This window comes from Euprymna scolopes, chromosome 11 (genome assembly GCF_053919585.1).
Source record: "Euprymna scolopes isolate OS-2025 chromosome 11, ASM5391958v1, whole genome shotgun sequence".
Lineage (NCBI taxonomy): Eukaryota > Metazoa > Mollusca > Cephalopoda > Sepiida > Sepiolidae > Euprymna > Euprymna scolopes.
In genome coordinates, this window is record NC_136492.1 from 72,010,927 (window position 1) to 72,026,851 (window position 15,925).

Genomic DNA, 15,925 nt, shown 5'->3' on the forward strand with positions numbered 1-15,925 from the left:
TATATATATATATATATATATATATATATATGTGTTTATATAAATATATATTTAAGTATATATGTGTGCGCATGCGTGTGTTTATATACACGTATATATGTGCGTGTGTGTGTGAGTGCGTTTATATTTATATACTAGTATAAAATATAAAACTCTATGTTTTCTTTTTTTATAGAAGATTATCAAACTAAATGAGTTCAGTTTTATCATCAAACAGTGCGGGCCTTGGGGTGTGTGGAGCCACCCTTTAATTACCATTGCTCCCAGATCCACTCTGACACGGAGTGGTAGTGCCTGTTAGGGTCCCAACTATGGGTTGAATAGAATCCGATTAAAAAAACAAAACAAATATACTCCATTAAAAATCGTTCCTCAAAATAAGTAGATTCGGCATTAAGTAACCTGAAAAAGGTTGATATGCCGTAAAACAAAAACAATCAACCAAACAGTGCCTAATCTGGTCGCTAACCAATTAATCATTTGTTGGTGTCATTTCCACAACAATGCCTGTTCGTTTCCATCAACCAATAAAATTTTTCTTTTTGACGCCCTTTTCTTTAAAGCGTATAAAAATTATTATATATATGAACTTATATCTGTAACATCCTGCACATGAGTGCGTGTGAAAATAACATCAGCAGCGAAGGAGGACTGGCTTGCGAAGAGATTAGCAGCAGAAGTAGTCGAAAAACTGCACATGTAATTTAGAAAGTGTGCGCGAGAAGAAAAAACGTAAAAAAAAAAAAAAGGAAAAAGTGCAGTACATTCTCGGAAAAAAAAACAAATTTTATGTCAAAGAAAATAGAGGTGTAAAGCGAAGTCGAGAAATGGCTGGCTACAGCCGGCGTGGGGTCGGAGAGGAAAAGTGGACACTGGGCGAGGTAGGTGATAGCGAAAGACTTTTAAGTGGTGTCGAAACAATTATAACGGTTAAAAAAACTTTTGTTAAAAAAGAACAAAATGCTGACTTGGATTTTATTTATTTCTTTCCAGTTTTATTTCCATAAATTACGAAATTAGCGAGTAATGTGTATCTCTCTATCTAGATAACTGTAAAGTTGAGCTTTTCTCTCGCTCTGACAATGTTATTAAACCCTACTTAATCTATTTAAAAATCATTAAAACGAACTTCTTGATATACTCAGTCAATTGAATGCGAGCAACTTCATGAAGGTAAACAAATTTTCATATTCCTTTGATAAACGCGCATTAATTAATTAATTATTCATTTTTCATGATTTCTTATTATATGATTAGTTTCATTTAACTATTACAATTAATTATTGTCATCTATAATTTCTACTAAGCACATAATTGCGTAGAATTTAACATGAAAACGTTCTAGCACACGAGCATGCTTTTATACCTATTTCTATATATATTAAGTGGCCTTGTATATATGTGTGAACTATCTCTACCAAACTCCTTTCTGAATATTTGGTCTGCAGTCTTGCACTTGACATAATTGGGTATTTGAATCTTGGTAACACGTTTAATGTTGTTTTTAGCCCGTGGTAGTGGCTGGTTAGGTGTCAAAATTGAAAAAAAGGACAGTTAGCCATGGCAGGAGTAAATCGACTAACTCCCAAGCATGCACACATATACTTATTTAGCTTGAAGTTGATTAATCTGTAGCTTTCTTGCCTATCTTTCGATAGCTCAGACGGTAACGACGAAAATTGGAGCGTTAAATATAGATTAAGGCTAGGTTGCTGAATGATTTGGTTTTGATTCCAGTTGATGGCACCGAAGTCATTTTGTAACTTTTGACATTATTACTATATATATATATATATATATATATATATATATATATATATATATATATATATATATATTGGGTACAATAAAATAATCAATAAAGCATTTTGTCAGTCGACATGAGTTAAAATATTAACTTTAACCATATTTTACGATCAGGCAATGCCGTGCAATGCTGGGCGCGCTGCTAGTATATATATGTATATATATATATATATATATATATATATATATACTTTCTCTATACTTTTTTTTATTAATGGGTAGGGTAATATTTGCCATCACAAAAAATCGCAAGAGACAGGAAAACATTATAGAGAGTCACAGATAAGTTAATGGAATATAAAGAAAAAAAGGAAAAACTACCTTCAGCGGAGTAAAAAGCATACATCCTTGCAATTCACATGCACACCGCAACACACAGACACACACACATAAACACACATACACACCTTTTCTTATCAGTCTGTTCAAGCTAGGGATAGCGCATCCTACCGGATGCCAAATATTCAGTCGCTACATTAAATATTCCAACTGAGAGATCTTTGTTTAGATTCTGACCGTTCCTTTACATGCAATTGTTTTAAGCTCTCTTGCACTTGGTTCACCGGGTATATTTGCCAGGTCGTTTTAGAAATTATTTTTTTATGTTCCGATACATACTGAACTTATAGAGATATAATAGAATTTAAATTTCTATTCATGCCACACAGAATTTCGTTGACATTTTTCCTTCTCAGCTCTGTTTAACCAATCATCGTTAGAGACACATACTTCTACTAAGGTTGCTTCTTCCTCCTTCTCGTCTCATGTAACTATGTCAGGTTATATAGCTACGTTTTCTCCGTATGTAACTGAATGGATTGCAAAGTCACAGTGGATAGTTGATTACTTTTGTTCTGGCTGTTCTTTCTGGTATGTTCCCCCAGAATTTACTGCTGAATTCGATAATGAACTTTTTACAGATCGTCCAGTGGAGATGTTTACACATTCCATTGTGTCGCATACTATAATATCCGTGTCCCATAAGAACCTTACAGCTGAGTGTCAGCTGACTTACACTGCATTTTCTGGTAGAATCTGTACGTGCGGTCATTGCTGAGACCTCTCACTATTTTAAAAGCATTGGTCAACAAGCCTTGATCTTGGGCAGCTATCCTTATCATAATAAGGCGATTCTATATAGAGTTCCTTTATCTATATAGATCTGGGTGAATTTATCCAGTAGCACAATCTTGGTGGGCCCATTCTTCCAGGTTTTTTTTCTTGCAATTGAAGTTCTTTGTGTATTTTGGGCGATTTTCGGAGTTATTTTCTTCTTTTGTTTTTCTCTGTGACCATGTAATTACACACAGCAAATGACAAAGTAAAATAGTGACTGGCCCGCAGTTAGGACGGTGCAACCGGCACAACTATCATTGTCCACACTCGTGATTCCAGGAAAAGGATAAAACATACAGATAAAAATTAAAAATAGTTATCATAATATATATATGCATAGAAAATAATAAGAATACCTAAGAATTTGGAATATTTTAAGTAATATTGGATGGGGCTGTCAAACAACGAGATACATACTTGCATACCGTTTGAATTATTTTACAGAGAAATTTTGTTTATTCTACTTTAAAATTCACCAATTCTTTATTGATGAAAATAGTATTTTTTTTAAATACGTAAACGCGCCATATAGTTTCAATAATAGCTGTTAATAGCTGTAGAGTGCAACAACGAGAAAAAATATGTTCTTGTTTATTAGGAACTTTTCTCCTGTGGGCATTAGTTTCATCCCGAAGACAACTGTATTATCAAGGTATCATTTTTTTACATAGGAATCACCACTTATCAAGGCCCAGAGGTCACTCGAGAATAAGGGTTAATGGGTGTACAAGAGCTTATGGGATTATAGCGTAATAATCGTAAGTAGTGGACATTTTGTAAATTGGAGTACCTAGGAGGACGGTTCATCAAGAACTTGTTTACATTGGACTTGAAGACAATCAAATTTTAGTCAGCTGGAAAGCAGGCAAACGGAAGAGAGTTTCACAGCCGTGCAGCTCTAAGAAAGCGTTGTCCATGGAATCTACGTTTTGATTTAGGCACAAATAAAGAGTGGGGGAAATTATTAGTAGTACTTTTGGCTAAATGAGTGTTTTTTTTCTTGCGAGCGGGGGGGGGGCATAGATTGAAGTTGCACCACTAGTTTACATATTAGTTAAAACGTCTACACGAGAACAATTGTGGACTAAGTAATGGCTTCAGTCTGAAGCTCCGTTAAGATGCCAGAGTTCGGTATAAAGTTTCCGTGTTCGACAAGACGCACTTTAAGTAGTTAGGAGGTGATGCCGGCTGAAACGTTGCTAAAATTGCATCTAGGATTAGAAATAGTGATGGCATCTAAGTGGTTATCGACACAGACTGAAAACCTTAGTTCTAATGAGTTTATATTCTATTTTAACACCCTCGCAAAACCCTCACTTGGCGTTGTGTTTAACCTTCCGTTAGAGGAGGTAAATAAAATAGCATCGCTGATAAGATTACTATTCTGAAAAATCGAAATTATATTTTATTTCAACAAATATTTTATTTCTATTTGCTTTGGACACTTTTCTCTAATGGAAATATAGCAAGACTCTTTATAAAACACAATTATAAAACAAACAAATATAATGTTTAATACGTAAGTCGGTTAGAAACAGGAATGAATTCGAGTTTATTACTCGAATCTATTCTGGTAGTGTCTAATCACACCCACTTGTCATTTGGTTTTTTCTTTGTTAAGGAAATGTCATTCTGTGACCAAGAAAGCAACTATGGCGATCGTTACTATAGTGATGAAAGCGTAATGATTGTATTGTTGCTTTTAAGTCTCGTTTTCTATGATTCCAATACTTAAATGAACATGTCCGGCCACTCAATAATTGGATGACAGAGATAAGCATTAAGTATTCCTCACCGCATACGAATATAACTAATGAAAATATTAATAAGGTAATTTTATATCCTGCGTTTTACTATTTTTTATTGACGTACATATTTAGAAATAGCTGTCAAACAAACGGGCCTGCCTTTTTTGTGCGTTGTGTAATCTATATATATAAAAGGCAAAATGTGCGTTTGTGTGTGCGTTTGTATGTCTCGCAAAAACTGTCGATTGAGACGACGGATTTTCACGAGATCAGTATCATTTTGAAGCTCGACCCTTCGGACGAAACGATCGAAAGATTGGCCAAAACCAGTGATTCCTTCACCCTCAACTGGGCACTTTTCTACAGATAGGGATAGAAAAATATCGTTCCTTTATGACAATTTAGCAATACACGCACGCGAAAAAAAAAGTTATTTTTTTAATTAGTTTAAATATACAAAACGCGACCCAATTCCGCTGACGCTATCATAGGCAAGTCGGTAAGGGAGCAGCTTCTTTATCTTAACATTTTACGTCCGAGCCGAGATGTCAGATTTTCGATTTTTAAAGTTTTAATATTGAAACAGGATTATTAATGCTATTTCATTGTTCATTGTATTTCCATCTGGTTCGCTGTTTTTTTTTTTTTTAATATTTGTTTTCCGATTTTTTAAAGAAGTTTAAACATCCTATTTTTATAATATTTTAACAGTTATTACGTTCGCTTATTGTTTATTTGCAATTTTGTTTTGATTTATCCTGCAACACATACCTCCAAACACCAGGACAACGCTAGGTATCCCCGCTAGTCCTGAATAACACACGCGAATTTCGGGATAAAGAGAAATAGTGAAGAAAGAGTTGAATGTATATGCACATACTCTAGTTCATAGATAAACAATTTTCCATAGACAAAAATGTAATGTTGTGCACGATATAATGCAAAGCAGAAAAACAATATATTACAAATAATGCAATTCACTAAAGCACGACACTTGCATGTTATTACATAAGTAATGAATAAATAAATGTTAATTAATTGATGTTGTGTGCTGCAGGGAGTCTATTCGACTGCTATCAGTAAACGTAATCTCAAAACAAGACTGGGCGTGTTTAGGAAGGAATGCCCCTAGAAGCTGAGTTATATTTCTTATATGTTACTTATAAAACCATGAAGTGGCAAAAAGTCGATAAAATGAAAGCATTGGCTTAGGTCAGGGAGTGCAACGATCGAAACGCTCTGATGATGGAAAACACAAAAATGAGGAAAACCGTTTGATATATATGAATAATGTAAATAAGTTTTCTTACTTTTCATATTTCAACAATATCAGGTTAAATCACCAACGGGATTAGGGAACTTATAACATCGTTGCTAATGGGGATAACGTTGATCCGTTCACATCAAGGCGCCACTGAATCGAGATGTCGAAAATAGCCAGCAGATTCTTTATATTATCATATGATATTCTAATATTCTCTTAATTGCCACTGTTTCTCGTCGATTCACGAAGAAAGTTATACAAGGAAGCGCTGGCTGTGAGTTTTCATAAATCAGTTTATTTTGAAAGAATTTACACTAATGCGTTTTTCTCTTCCCTACAACCTCTTTCCCACAGAAGAAACGTTGCGAGCCTGTCTCTGCTTTATCGTTATTTTATTGTCAAGTGCTCGTCTGAGCTTCAATCTATGGTCCCTTCTCGCCAAACGTTCACGAAAAACACTCGTCTAGCCAAAACCACTATCAATAATTTCCCCCAACTCTTTATCTGTGCCTAAACCTAAATGTAGATTCCATGAACAAAGCTTCTTTCTTAGAACTGCACGCTTGTGGAACTCTCTTCCATTTGCCTGCTTTCCAGCTATCTTCAATTTGATTTTCTTCAGGTCCAAAGTAAACAAGTTCTTGATGAACCGTTCCCTTAAGTAATCCAATTTACAAAATGCCCACTGTTCACGATTACTACGTTATAATCCTATTGATTATTGTACGCCCAATAACCCCTATCCTCGAGTGGTGACTCTTTGTAAAAAATGTTACTTATATTTAACTTTCTAATGTGACGCAATTAGTGATGCTTACGGACTGAAGCATCAATCAGCGACATTCCCTGAAATAATCAGTTTTCCATATTATTGCCCGTGGCTCTGACCGAGAGACAGCTCTGAAAACCATCGTTATTTTGTCTATACAGAAATAGGTGACATCATGGGTAATTTTTAATCGTTCGATTCCTGTTTTGTCCAGTCGTGTAATCTTCCACTCCTGCCTCAGATTTACGTCCCTCGTCTCAGCGAATAATTCTCTTTGCAGATTATGTTTATCCCGACATGTACTAACTGTGACTCTTGTCAAAATCCATACTAACTTATCACTATTGACTCAATATGTAACACGCAAGGTACCATTTCCCAAGTTAACATAAGACACTTTCCGTCAACTTATATAATCATATCTCACGTAAGGCTCATTTTGCGTATTCAATATTAGGAACACATCCTTATTTATAAAAAAAAAAAAAAGAAAAGATATCAAACAACTGGGGCGCGTTCAACAGTTGCAAACCACTGAAGCGAAGATATTCTCTTCACTAAATCACAGTGACGAACTCTAAAGACTAAATCAATTTCCACCTGAACTGTGGATGATGCGATGAGACTTGATTCTGGAAATATAGTGTTTTTATTGAATCAAATCCGATAAAAGACCTTTTCTTTTAAATATAGATTGAAAAGAAAATACAAATACATACATATCGGTAGAGAGACAGAACTCGGATGAACTTAGTTGGTGTTTATCATGATTTCCTTGCCGCTTATCTCAACTCCCTTAATATTTTAAGCAGTATCGTCCGGTTAGAGGGATGATTCGTGTGTCTGGGGCGTATTTAACGGTTGACAACCATAGCAGTGAGGATATTCTCCACGTTTACCAATAATGAGTAGCTACGAGGACTAGATAGGAAGGATCTTGTTTCTGTACAAGTAAAGGATTGCGTGGTGGGTGAGATACCCTCTTGAGCGTTAGAATGACGCAACCCTTTTTCCGGCGATGTTGACAACATATTTGATATCGATCTTCTGTTTCTGGTCAGAGGTGAATGACAAACCCAAGTGCTTGTCAAAGGAAGGAGTTTCTTTTGAGACGAGAACTATACATGTCAATTAAGGTCACATGGGATGAGATCGTTACTTAAGAAGTTGTTATTGTATTATACTGGGATTATGCTTAACGGTAACTATTAGATCCAGATTCATAATATAATTTCGTCAGGTATTCGACCTTAATCGAACATAAAGTCAAAGGCTAAGATTAAAGCCATACGAGATACGGAGTTACTATGGGTTCTATTATACACCAGGTAGTTGACAAACCGAAGATCATGGCCATATATGTTACTGTTGCATTATAGACTTAACCTTTTGATATAGATATACCATAAGCAAATAAGTTTAAAGTTAGAACACGACTGATATTTCTGTTTAATGTATGTACCTTCACAAAAAATGGTTTGTTATTTAAATGCATGCATTATTTAATGTATGGTTTATTATTTAAATGTATGTATTATGTAATGTATGGTTTATTATTTAAATGTATGTATTATTTAATGTATGGTGTATTATTTAAATGTATGTGTTATTTAATGTATGATTTATTATTTAATTGTATGTATTATTTAATGTATGGTTTATTATTTAAATGTATGTATTATTTAATGTATGGTTTATTATTTAAATGTATGTATTATTTAATGTATGTACCTTCACAAAGAAATGGTTTATTATTTAAAAACAGCATAGTAATTGGTATATCTTGCATAAGATAGTTATGTATTAATATAGCTAATCATAACAGGTCGCATTTAAAGTCAATATATTTTACATTTATATACATAACGTCTACGTTTTTCCAAATTAAATAAATAGATATTTTGATAAGATCTTAACCTTTAGCTTTCGAAACCAAAACCTTTCCAGAAAGTATCAAATATGTTAGTATCAAACGTATCAAATAGTCAAACGTTTACATTAAAAATAAGTATAAGTTTAACTCATCATTTGATTTCGGAAGGGTGGCTGCAAATTATTAAAGTAATTGGCAAGAAATAATTTTTGCAAATAGTCTATGATGTTAGTATAGTCTAGAAACACTCCCTCGTATCCAGTATTACTGCATTAGATTGACTTGGAAATAAAATTTCAATAGAAAGACCAAATAATCTATTGAAATCAAAATGCAAACGATGTTATTAAAATTAAGCTTACATTTTCAGTATGAAATTGTGATAAATCAGTCGTATGTTGGGGAACATCGATGACGAAATCAGAGGGTGAATAATTCCGACTACCAGGTCGACAACAGAGTCCTTGTAGACGGTGTGTGCGATGAAATTTGTCTTAGTTGATATTCTGGGTGGGAAAAGGTGGAAACTGATCTAGAACGTAGCGATTAGCAACAGGACTTTAAAATATGCAAACGAAGAAATGATTTGCGACGATTGTTTTTATCGTTAATTGAATTCATTAATAAGAAAAAAATAAAATTGTAAGGTATACCCAGGCTTGAACATGGGATCATCCGATCGCTAGTCAAATGCTTTACCACTCAACTGAATCTCGTTTCGATTCTGTTTCGTTTCGATTTAATCTGATGCACACATGTCATAGTGATATATTTTGTTTAGTTTTGAAATTACAACTTTATAATATACAAGAATCGATAGAAACTTTACTCTCTTATATATACGAAATCTGCATAAATGAAAATAGCATATAAAAGCTTATTTTACGACCGGGCTACGCCGGTCGTCTCTGCTAGCTTTGGTAAATACTTTTTCAGTTTTAACAAAAGAGATTATCAGGGCGTCTTCATTTACGCTGAGCATCCACAGAATACCAACATTAATATATTACATATATGAAAGAGACTGTTGTGGAATTTCCACAGTTCCTGCTAAATAATCAATCAAATGTATGGATAAAAATTTCCATTTTCTTAGCCATAGCTTGAAAGATTTACTCTCTATATGAAATAGCCTGAATGTTAATACAATTAATTCCAAAATATTATGCAATGTACCCTCTTTATTTGACAATTCAAGTGTCTTTATTGTAGTTTATCTCAGCGGAACTAAAATGAGAATTTTAGAAACTTAAGTTAGAATGAGTTCTTTCATGACAAACTGATGGTTAAATATGGTTTAATTTGTGCTTACTTTTACAGTAAATACTAATTCATTTGGTTCGTAATCAATCCTTAATTGCGCATAAAACAGGTACTATAATACTTTGTTCGCTGCTCCTAATCATAACATAGTTTCATACCAAATTTCACTTAGATCTACAAGTAGTTCCGAAAAAACTCTCAAGTAAAAACGGTACTGTGCTGACCAAACCCCTGTTAATTCATAGTAATCCTTTACTGTATATAGAACGGGTATTATAATACTTAGTTCGCTGCACCTTATTATATTACAAAATTAAATACAAAATTTTAGCCGGATCGGACAAGTAGGTTTATAAGAAATTAAAATGCATGGATAGACAGAGAAATAGACAGAAGAAGAGAAATATAATATAGATATTACTCTATTAAAATTCGTAGTAATAGACTAATATTACCCTTCTTTTTCTTAAACAGATATTTTGTCAGAGTAAAGCAAGGAATTTTCTTGTATTTTTTTATCAAAATACCGTTTTGCTGATGAAAGAAATGCAGATAGTTGGAAGGGTAGTTATATAAATAAAGAAGGTTGCATATAACGCGAAAAAGATGCAATTATTATAGTTGAAGTTTGATTGATGAAGAAAAAAAAAGAACAAAAAAGCAATAGACGGAAAAAAGATTACCGTATATATTGACGTTATCTGATATCGACACACTTTTGTCGATGCTGGTGAACAGAGATAGAAAATACTATAAAATAGACTTAAACATGACTATGCCAAGTACGAAGCAGAATAAAGACCTTCATGATATACATATATATATATATATATATATATATATATGGTCTTTCACAGACAGATTGTTTCGCTGTATCACAGGCGCACAGTGCGGCTAGACTAGCAACTACCTGACTTAGGATCGAAACTTGACCGCCTAGGTGACAGACAATGCTTATAACCGTTGCGCTACTTGTCTGCTGGATGGGTATGTGAAATAAGTATGATTAAACCTTGCCCAAACGCTTAAGCAGTATTTTTATACACAAAGATCAAGGCTTTATACGCTAGCGCCAGTCTTTTTAATCCCCAATATGCTCAACCCACGATAGGGAGCACGCACGCACACGTATATATATATATATATATATATATATATATATATATATATATATATATATATATATATAATACAGTAGGCTTGGCAACGTTAGGCAACTATAACATTAAACATAAAAATGCAATAACTGAGTCTACGTAGTTTGTGAATGATTGAAATTTTCATCGTTTAGCTTTTACGTAAATAACCAATTCCAATCAATTTCATCGATTCTGTAAAATATCCAGTCAGATATTTTGGTAAGACAAACTTAGGGATAAACAGAGTAAACAAGAAGCGTAGGTCAAACATATTATATAAGAATAGTTTATCCCTTACGAATTTAAATTGTAACTTATTGGGTTGTGCTATTATATTATTGTGAAATTATACTTTTTCAATTTTTAATTAATTTTTAATCGTATTTTAAAACGAGTGAAATATTTTTCGTTTATTAATTTTTTAATTAGTTAACAATTATTCATGTGTTACTATTCTCAATTTATTTTCGTCGTTTGATCTATTACTATTAATTTAAAATCAAAGATATATAGATATAGATTCATATTGTATTTTTGATTCAAACGTATATAACGGGCGAAATTTCGAAATAGTTCTAAATAGATAAAGACAGGAGAAATATTACTTGTAGAAAATATAGCGTTTTTCCCCCTTAATAATCCAGGAGATGGGTTGTTTACTTTGGAAAACGGGTTTATTCAGCACATAATCAATATTATATATTTTATTCTTATAAAACTATAGTTTCTCTAATTTGTTTATTCATTAATTAAATATTGTAGACTAATTATTACGTTATATTACTTACGTTAATGTATAGTTTATCTTGGACGCAATATTTAATTTTTCTGATTGTGATTATTTAACAAATTCTCAACATGTGAACTAGCTCATATAAAATAGCAATAATAAACAGAGCTGTTTCATAGTCATTAGTACTTTTATTTTTAAATGCATTACTTGGCTACACGTCGGCGACATATGTTTTTTGACACAGTTATTTGGAAACGAGACTTTCAAGGCCAGCATGTTTTATTTGCACCTTCATTTCCAAAATAAGACAACATTACTCTAAATGAAAAACCGGATCAAGGAAAATCACATTAAAATATTACTATTGATGAATTTATTTCTTATTTTATATCCGGCATAATCACGTTGATACACCGATTCCCGCTGGATCACCGAAGTTAAGCAACGTTTAACCTGGTCAGTACTAAGTGGGTGACCATTTGGGACTTCCAGGTGCTGTATCTGCTCTCTGCTTATCTCGGCATTGTTTCCAGTCGTCCTGGACTTGTTCTTGTCACTGGACCCAAACAGTACCGATTCAGGAGATGTGTGGTTATAGATTGCGCAACCCTTGCATCACAAAGATATGCGCAACTGCCCCTATAAGGGTATCTCTTGTCTTTACATATTTTCTTATTTACATTTACATTATTTATTAGTATTATATATATATAGATATAATATATATATATATATATATATATATATATATATATATATATATATATAAACCTGTTTTTATTTGATGTCTTTTTTTCAGCTGTTTGTCTGGAAGCGATTGGAGAGGCTAAAGTGGAATGGATGACCTCCAGCGACATTCAAGCCTCCGATGAAGAAGTCTTCAATTACACAACAGTTTTACCTGTCAAAGGTAAGGACACAAAGTTTAATTGCTTTCTCTTTTCCTGTCGCTGACTCAGTCTAAGAGGATCACGTGACTAACTTGCTGCACACTATAGCAACATGCCATTTGTATCACAGTAGTGAGTATACGTATTTACACGTACTCATATGAGCACACTAATATGAAAGGACATTTGTATTTTACAAATCATAACGTACGTACTAATTAAGAAAGGTACAACCAGAATATATTAAATATTAACACAATTGTGCGTATTACTTAAATGCGAAGAGACAGGCACAGAATACGTGATCATTTAATTTCATTAAAGCAGAGCTTATATATTTGCATCAGTGTATTAAATCGTTGTTTAATTCTAAGAATAGTACTCTGATTAAAGTCGATTGTAATAACACTAAAATGAGCAACCATTTTATTGACACTTTTTGATGCTTCATCCGGTAATATTGTTGAACTGTCGAGTGGAAACAATACACAGACATACATTATAGAATAGATTTATTCCGTTAGGTACAATAATAGAAGTCCATGTCAGATAGCAAGGACTGGTAAGTGGGTTGACAAGTAGACGGCTAAGTGTTCGCATCACAACTTCCAAATCTAACTCAGCCGAGCCAATTTCGCTAATCTTAACTATACGTAAACAGTAACCACGTTTCCGATGCACATGACAACAAATATTTAATTTAAACAATAATTAATACAAATATCTGTTCAAATCATTAATGATAATTGAAGCAATAAAATTCAATAATGTAAATGGTGCACGCTTATTTCATTTCAATGCAAAGTAGAAAATTCTCAGTCCATTATTCATAATTGCTTCATTTTTCGTCCGCATCTTTGCAAATTGACATTTATTTAACAAAGAGAAATACAGAAACCGTTATTTAATTATTGCTATTCGCTTCGTCTATTAGTGTAATGAAATTAGTGAATTTAATACTAATTAGTGCAAACTCTTTGTGTGCCAGCCAATAACCAAGCGCGGCAAGAAGACACGAAGGTATTCATTAAAGAAAAGTACAAATACCAACGTTTCCTCGACTCGGAAATTATTCTATTTTTATTGTTGAAAAGAATGGGGCTAACTTGTTACCCAAACATGAAGAAATATTGGGGTATTATTTATCCCAAACAAAATACAAATAAAGTGGCCTTCCTCTACCGTGCTAAAAAAAGTAACCCCTGCAAAGACTATCCTGTATATTTACGAAGCCACTATTCATTCATACATGAAACATTCTTGCCAAATTTGGGTTGAGGCTTCTGCCACGAGTCTCTTCCTTTTAGAAGGCTTCAAAACAATCTCTAAGCTTATAGCCCCCGCACTATCAACCTAGCTCAAACCCCTGTCCTATGATTTTTAAAATTAAGGCTAGACAATCTAAAAGAGAGGATAACTTTAAAAAATATCGGCGAAAAAATGATCCCCCCCCTGTAGAAAAGAGCCTAATTGAAGATAAAAATATTAATGTGTTTAGCCAATGTTTCGTTATTTGTCGTATGAAAGGTCGAACTAAAACGATATTGATCTTGGTAAAAACCGTCACCTTTGTCGAAAGTTTTAGGCAGACATGCAAACATACATACATGCATACATTTATATATTGGTAACTAAAGATATTCGACCAAAACCGATGAGAAAGCTTGTCCTATCTCTGAATACCTTTTATGTAAAATTTCAAATGTTTACACCAGAAATTGTCTGAGTAATTTGGTAGAGACCGCAGAGGTCAATTTTTTTTTAATTTGATCCCTTTTTTGACCCCTTAACATTTATTGTTTTGGGCTCAAATCATGTTATTTAGGTAGATCCATGTCCAAGGAACCTATATCTAAAATTTCAAATGTTTGAACCCAAAATTGTCGGAGGAGTTTTGTAGAGTTCTCAAATGTCACATTTTTGAATTTAGACCCCTTAACAGACAACTTTCTGGCTGAAGACCAATCACAAAGATTTTCGCAAATCTCAGTACCCTGTATATCAAATTTCGGGTTTGTAGACTAAAAATTGAGAGAGTTATTGCGTAGGGAAATGTACACAGACGGACAGATACACAGACACGTTCACTTATATATATATATATATATATATATATATATATATATATATATACTTTTATACAAAATAAACTCTGTGTGTCAGTTTGTTTCCAATAGATTCTGAAACGTTGAGTCCATTTTTTATGATATTGCGCACACATATACGTTATGTATCTGGCAATGTTCCTACGTAGGTCTCGTATCGGAATGCCTTCCGTAAGTATCGATAATCGATAATTGAAAGGCACAATGAAATAAGAAAAGGCGATTGTGACCAATGTTTACCGCATATACAGCCTAACATCATAATTTATTTGCGAAGTTTTATTACCACGGCTTATAAAATCAATAGTAGATTTTTTTATATGACAGGCGCGGGTTCAATATGAATGTTTTAGACCACAATTGAACCACGATTATTGACGTTTGCATTTAAAAAATTTAATTCAAGGCATTGTATATAAAATAATTGATGAAGTATCCAGCAAGTTCTCTACAGTGCAATGTAGACTGCAATATATGCGAGGAGGCATGTGGATCTGGCGCAGGGTGCACTGGCATTTGTCCCCAACTACAGCAGGCACTCAATCGCTTTGATTGAAAAATAGACGATTTCATAGATTTCGATGACAATAATAATACGGGAGTGCAAGACATCTGTTAGTAATTATTCAATCCTGGATTACGTCCCGGGTAAAAATTATACACACACACACACATATATATATATATATATATATATATATATATATATATATATATATATATATATATGTATATGTATATGCATATATATATATATATATATATATACAGAGATGAGAGAGAGAGAAGTGACAGAGAGTGAGACAGAGAGATAGATAAATAGAATCTTAGATTGTATTCATCTAGGCTACGCCGATCAAGAAAATACTAACTGTTTGAGTGTGTGTTTTGTCGTTTTTTTTATTATTTTACCTCGACCTACACACAGACAATTGCCCCTTATTAAATATTTTATCATTCATATGTGAGCAAGATGTCGTGAAGATTCCACGGTTTTATATTTATCTTCATACTATAATAATAATAATTTACCTTTATTCATAACATTTATCTTTTAATCATAAATGTGTGTCAGGTTTAATAATACAAAGATATAAATATCTCCTTCAGAAGAAAAATAATAATTGTTCTTTTAATATTTTTTTTTTTAAATGGAACAAACCTTTTAACATTCGAAATTTTTAAAATTATGTTTCGCTGTCTCGGGTTTTTAAGGATC

The 15,925-nt window shown here is 33.1% G+C and overlaps 1 protein-coding gene across 2 annotated transcripts in view; it reads left to right on the forward strand.

The window, feature by feature from the left end:
- Positions 1-15,925, forward strand: part of LOC145287902 (arrestin domain-containing protein 2-like) — an 867,795-nt gene that overhangs the window by 655,225 nt on the left and 196,645 nt on the right. For both annotated transcript variants that reach the window (XM_080135843.1, XM_080135842.1), the window contains one exon: positions 12,511-12,621. In XM_080135843.1, the coding sequence (XP_079991969.1) occupies positions 12,511-12,621 (111 nt within the window). The remainder of the gene's footprint in view (positions 1-12,510; positions 12,622-15,925) is intronic.